Consider the following 6,544-nt stretch of genomic DNA (forward strand, 5'->3'; position numbering starts at 1 on the left):
AGAGCAAGACCCTATCAAAAAAAAAAAAAAAAAAAGAAAGAAAGAAAGAAAGAATCCTCTGGGGTTTCTTGCATCTAGACCTCTCCCCCTGGGTTTTGTCCTCCCTTACCTGCATGGTGCAGTGCAACAGGGCATGGGACTTGGAATTAGAGGACTTGGGTGTGTGTCTTGACTTGGTCATTTGCTAGCAGTGTGACCCTGGCTAGCCACTTAATTTCACTGAGCTACAGCTTCCTTCTCTATAAAAGAGGATGTTATTAAGACCTACCTCACAGGGTTGTTATGCGCTTAAATGATGTAAACACTCTAACTTGTAAAGCGCAACACAAATTATTAGTTACTATAATTGTATTCGTGTATTAGTATTAATATTCATATTTGTATAAAGAAATAAGTACTATGTCATATCAACGTGCAGCCCTAAGCTTAGCAACAATCAAGGCTGCCAGTTGTTGGGCATCTGCTGTGTGGGGATTCTTCTCCATCACTGCAAGGACGATGTTAGAAGGGAAAATATTGCAGAGGTTCTTGTAGGTCTGATACTGGTGCTCTGGGATCATATGCTCCCTGGAATCATTGCACATTCCAACCCAAGGATTCCTCCAAAGCTGCTCCATCTTTTCAGGCACGCTCCGTACCATGACTGGCTCATAACATGGTTGCATGAGGTTGTTACTCAAGGGATAGGAGTGGTAGCCATAGGAGTCAGTTGCACAGGGCAGCGGGTCCCAGCTGGCATGCTGTTCCCGGCACAGGGGAGGTCGTCTTTGCCTCACAGGGTTGCTCTCATAGAGGCGGGAGTCAGAAATGCTATCCATCCGAGTCATCACCAGGGCACGGCCTGGCTGGGGGGCTGCCCCAGGATGGATATTGGGAGGCATGGGGTAGTCTGCAGGACAGCTGGAACATGCTCCAGTTGCTGGGTGCTGGGCATGCAGAGCTAAGTGGGGGACTGACTGTTTGTGAGGGCCTTGCTTAGAATCCTCTGGGCCATAGCTCTGCACTCGTGTTAAGGCTTCATGGTAACCATGAGGAAAAGGCTGAAGTCGGTTCTGGGATGCTGAGCGGTGCAGCTTCAAATTGCCTTCAGGATGGGTATCAGCAACAGCCAAATACACGTTGTTGTAAGAGGAATAGTTGTCATTCCTGGTATGGCTCACACGGCTGTCAGGACAGAGGTTAGGATTCCGGGCATACACCCCCCGGTCTGCTTCAGCCATGTAATACTCTCGATTATGCATGCTGTTGATGTTCAGTTTGGAGAAATCGCCTAACATTGAATAGTAGCCATGGTCCCCCATGGATTCAAATTTTGGATATTGCTCAGCATAGCTAATAGGGGTCCCATGGCTGTTGGTAACCAGGATGGGAGGATACTGCATGCTGGCCATATGCTCCAAAGAGGCCTTCTGGTGGGGGAAATGGGAAGATCCTGGCACTGGGCTGCTGGCCGAACGGGTGTTGAGTGCACCCACTGCATGGCTTTTAGGGGGTGGGATTGTGGGGACACTTAGGGCAGTCACAAGAGAGGGGACAGAACTAGCCTCAGGCTTACGGGCAATAGACAGCCATTCCTCAGGCTCCACAGCCACAGATCGGATGCTGGGATCTGATTGGCGCTTGGGGGCCACACGTTTGACCTCTGAGGTTATCTCACCTTTGGCACTAGACATCCCTGTGCCACACTTGGCCAGGGTGCCTTCACTCATAGTTTTCACTGTGGACAGTTTGGCACTGATGCGGAGCTCATCAGCCACCGAACGCTGGGGTTGGTTGGCCCGCTCCGGATGGTAGTATTTGCACTTGTGGCCGTAGGTGCATTTTTTGCCTGAAAAATAATGCCTTGGGGTAAGACTCTCTCTCAGTGATGTAACCCTCCGTGCCAGAAACTGTTGTAACAATCTGGTCACTCAGGTTAGGGCTTTACTGTTTGGGGTAAAGGCAGAAAATTAACTGTCCACAAAGATGAGAGACAGACAACACCAAGGAGGCATCACACACTGTGAGGGGAGAGAGAAAGTGGAAAGCTATGGAGAAAATTGCAGCATAAAAGCTAAGAGCTGGCTGGATGCGGTGGCTCATGTATGTAGTCCTAGCAATTTGGAGGCTGAGATGGGTGGATCACTTCAGCCCAGGAGTTCGAGACCAGCTTGGGCAGCATGGTGAAACCCCATCTGTAAAGAAAAATGCAAACAAAATTAGCTGGGCGCGGTGATGCACGTCTGTAGTCCCAGCTACTCAGAAGGCTGAGGTGGGAGAATCGCTTGAGCCTGAAAGGTCAAGGCTGCAGTGAGCCATGATCATGCCACTGCCCTCCAGCACAGGTGATAGAGCAAGACCCTATCAAAAAAAAAAAAAAAAAAGCTAAAGCTGAGCAGTTGAGAAGCTTTAATTTTTCGATAACGCACAACTTTGCCTAGGCATAATCTGCATGCTGAAGCAGCACAGAGTAACTGAAAGCAGCATAATGCAGTGCACAGAGCACAGGTTTGGAGTCCAGTCACATCTGAATTTCAATTCCAACTATGTCCCTTACTAGTTGTGTGATCTTGGTAAGTGACTATATTTTGTGAGCCTCATTTTCCTCTTCTGTAAACAAGGTTGATCATCATGCCTATATTATAGGGTTATTGTATAGATTAAATGAGATAATGAACATGAAAGTACTCTGTGACTTAAATGTTGAGGACAAAAACCAAAACACCCCACAAAACAAATGATCATCCAAAAAGGACAGACATCCAAAGTAGCCTCAGATCAAGCAGCCCATGTCGCACAAACCTTGTTTCAGAGGGACTTGGGTAAGAGCATGAAAACACTAGAAAACTATATGTATTTAAAAACAAAAACAAAAAAAACAAAAAAACTTGGGCTGGCGTGGTGGCTCATGCCTGTAATCTCAGCATTTTCGGAGGCCGAGGCAGGTGGATCACCTGAGGTCAGGAGTTTGAGACCAGCTTGGCCAACATGGTAAAACGCTGTCTCTACTAAAAATACAAAAATTAGCTAGGCGTGGCATCACACACTTGTAGTCCCAGCTACTGGAAAAGCTGAGGTAGGAGAATCGCTTGAACCCAGGAGGCAGAGGTTGCAGTGAGCCAAGACTGTGCCACTGCACTGTAGCCTAGGTGACAGAGCGAGACTTTGTTTAAAACAAACAACAAACAAAAACTAGCTCTATTAATGCATTTTAATGTATCTCTAGATATACACTAGGCAAACGCAGACAATGTTGTTGGACACTATGTCTTCCCTTTATCTAGTACTATTNAAAGATCAGTATCAATTGACAGAGGGTCCAGTCACCTGCCTGAGACACATGTTCATCTTGGGGCCAAACTCAGTTTGGTATTGCCCTTTCTGCTTCCACAGGCCATATAGGTTTCTCTATTTCCCTGCTCACAGCAACATAGTTCAGGACGTAGGCAGATAGAGCACATGTTCTATTGTCACAAGTGACAACTAATCTTCCATTCAATTCTAGCTACCTTTTCCTCATTCAGTTTCTAAGATTTTTCTTTAATTACCTAACAGTGTACATGAAGACACAAACTTTAACTCACAGACAGTGGACAAACCAGGATTTCCCATTTGAAAGGGAAACCTGGAAGAGAAAAGAGTTCACAGAATCCTTATGTTTTCTGTGGTACATAACTTAATTTTGTGCATAGGTACTCACCATAAGGACATGGTTGCTTCTTATGCTCAGGAACAATGGGTCTCTTTCTTAAGAAATTTTCAAGGCTTGGGCCATGGCGTCCTAAAGGATCATCTGGAGGCATAAATCTGAAACGAAGTAAGCAAGAGGTGACCGTCTTCCTTTCTGTCCCCTACTCCTTACTAGACGTTTAGACTTTCGTGTCTGTACTGCTGTCACAGCCTTCTAATTGCCCTTCCTCTGCTAATATGGCAGTTCTTCCCTTTGTTGCCACTTTATCATATAGAAAGGATGATTTTCCCTGTTCAACATTCTTCCATGAACTATATGTTCTAGCCATGCTGGCGTGTCTGCTGGTTCCCCCAATATGCCACCCATTTTCATGCCTTCATAACTTTATTCATGATATCCCCCTCACCTGTCATGCCTAGCAGCCCCCTTTCTTCCATCTGTAAACTTGATCTGAAACATCTCCTCTCGGATGCCTTTTTCTATTACTTCATATAGACAAAGCAATTTTAAGAAACAACTTTTAACTATAGCTCTTACAGCAACACATTGTGGTTGTCTCTTTCGCTCCTCTACTACACTTTGAGCCCCTTAAGGGTGAGTCCTTTTCCTTATTCATCCTTTCATCTCTATGGCAACCAGCAAAATATACGATACACAGTAAGTGTTCGGTGAATGTTTATTAAAATGAAATGAAGTCTATTCCTACTGATAACTTGGATATAGGCCTAGTGGAAAGAAACGCACTTGTCATTCACAAAAGAATACATCAGCAACCGCTCCTCTATAAACTTCTTCCATTCTGGCTTTTCAACTTGAAGGTCTCGGTAGTTATCATTGGACACAATGATGCCATCAGAGTCAAAAGCCAGTTTGACTATGAACCGGTCATCATAGCAGACAACCCTCCTGCCTTGGACTCTTCGGGATGGTGTGAAGACGAGAATCTTTTCTTTCTCCAGTTTTCTTAGAATATCTTGATCTGTTAAAATACGATTATATGCCACAGAGCAGAAATCATCTTTGGAAATTAACAGTATTAACTCAATATTAAAAATGCAAATGTTGGTACTGGATGACGATGTTATGTGCCCTTTAGAGGGAAAGTAGGCCCTGTTCCTGGCTTATGATATCAATTTGGAATATGACTTTAGGCAAGTCATCTTCCCCTTTGGACTTCAGTCTTCTTTTTGATAAAATGAAGGAACTGGATTCAATGACATCTAAGTTTTAAAAACGACCAAGAAGGGTAAGAGGAACATTGATATCTTAACATTCTTGATGCTTGTTTTGTCCTTTGGCCAAAGCACCAGCTTTTTGGTTGTTGATTTCTAACAGGGAAGTACTGAGGATGTGTCTGTCAAGAGAAAACTAAAGCATCTCTCTTAGGGACTTACATTTTTGGCTTTTGCCTGAGGGAAGGCCAAAACTAGGATGAAACATCAAGCTATAGCATCTGAGTGCTGACGCCCTTTCCTTTTGGTCTCCTGATTGCTGAGGCAAAAAATTTGCTGACTGGGCTTGAACAGGGCAAGGATCTATTCTCAGCCTGAGGCTCAAGAGTCTGTTAAGCAGATGGCAAATAGCTTCACACACAGCTCAGACAGCCATTCACTGGACTTTCTCATTAGGCATACCCGGCAATAGCTGATGCTCAGAAGACAGTTGTAAATGAATGTAGAGACGCTTCTGCCATTAGGACTGCATCATGACTTTTGAGCACCTTAGGCATTTTTGCCTTCTTGGGCCCCTTCCTCTGTAAGAAATGTTAAATATTGGCTGGGCATGGTGGCTCATACCTGTAATCCTAGCACTTTGGGAGGCTGAGGCGGGCAGATAGCTTGAGCCCAGGAGTTCAAGACCAGCTTGGGCAACATGGCAAAACTCCGTCTCTGCTAAAAATACAAAAATTAACCAGGTTTGGTGGGACCTGCTCATAGTCTCAGCCAGTCAGGAGGCAGAGGTGGTAGAATCACCTGAGCCCAGGGAAGTAGAGGCTGCAATGAGCCATGATCACACCACAGCATTCCAGCCTAAGTGACAGAGCGACACCCTGTCTCACAAAAAAAGAGAAATATTAAATATTAAAAATTTCATTTTCAATTACTTTGATATAAAGCCAAGGATAACCCAGCTAGATACATCATTATACATGCATTGCTATTATATTCAATTTTTTCTTCTGATGTGAGAAGAAAATAAAATTAAGACATTTTCATGGCCCTTAACAATATCATTGGCCCTAGGTACCAGACTTTTGTGTTTTATCTTTTGCTGAATTGAAGTTTTCTTTATTTAACTGTCAGATGCCACAAAGTAATGATGGCTTTATCTGGAAATCTTTTCAAATATACACTTAATAAAAATACTTCAAATATACTTAACAACTTTGAAAAATAAATATCTACATTGGAACCATCAATCTTTCCCCAGACTATCTTTCCAGGTTTGTCTCTAGATGAGAAGAAATGTCTTATTATTTGACACAGTACCGGAAATTGGTGCATCAGGGCGGGATTGCTCCTTTCTCCATGCAGGCACAAATACAGTAATATCTTTATGGCCTTTATCTAGAAACCAATCCACAGCAAGTTGTATTCCTCTGCAGGAGAATTCTTCTTTATTCCCATGGCTTTAGGAAGATAGAGAATAAGAGGAGACAAGATTGATAATACGTAGCAAAGAAATACCTGAAGCAGGCTTTTTCTTAGTACCAAGGTATTAATAATAGACTTTTCTTTTCTTTTTTTTTTTCTTTTCTTTTCTTTTCTCCTTCCTTCCTTCCTTCCTTCCTTCCTTCCTTCCTTCCTTCCTTCCTTCCTTCCTTCTTTCCTTCCTTCCCTCTTTCCTTCCTTCTTTCCTTCCTTCCTTTCTTTC

General features: G+C 43.7%; 1 protein-coding gene across 3 annotated transcripts in view; it reads right to left on the minus strand.

The window, feature by feature from the left end:
• Positions 1-46: 46 nt before the first annotated feature.
• Positions 47-6,544, minus strand: part of ZC3H12B (zinc finger CCCH-type containing 12B) — a 500,390-nt gene continuing 493,892 nt past the window's right edge. For all 3 annotated transcript variants that reach the window (XM_017512145.2, XM_017512143.2, XM_017512144.2), the window contains exons 6-9: positions 6,160-6,299; positions 4,415-4,649; positions 3,680-3,786; positions 47-1,828 (exon numbers count right to left, since the gene is read on the minus strand). In XM_017512145.2, the coding sequence (XP_017367634.1) occupies positions 408-1,828; positions 3,680-3,786; positions 4,415-4,649; positions 6,160-6,299 (1,903 nt within the window). In that variant the 3' untranslated portion in view covers positions 47-407. The remainder of the gene's footprint in view (positions 1,829-3,679; positions 3,787-4,414; positions 4,650-6,159; positions 6,300-6,544) is intronic.

Source organism: Cebus imitator, unplaced genomic scaffold (genome assembly GCF_001604975.1).
Source record: "Cebus imitator isolate Cc_AM_T3 unplaced genomic scaffold, Cebus_imitator-1.0 Scaffold463, whole genome shotgun sequence".
NCBI lineage: Eukaryota > Metazoa > Chordata > Mammalia > Primates > Cebidae > Cebus > Cebus imitator.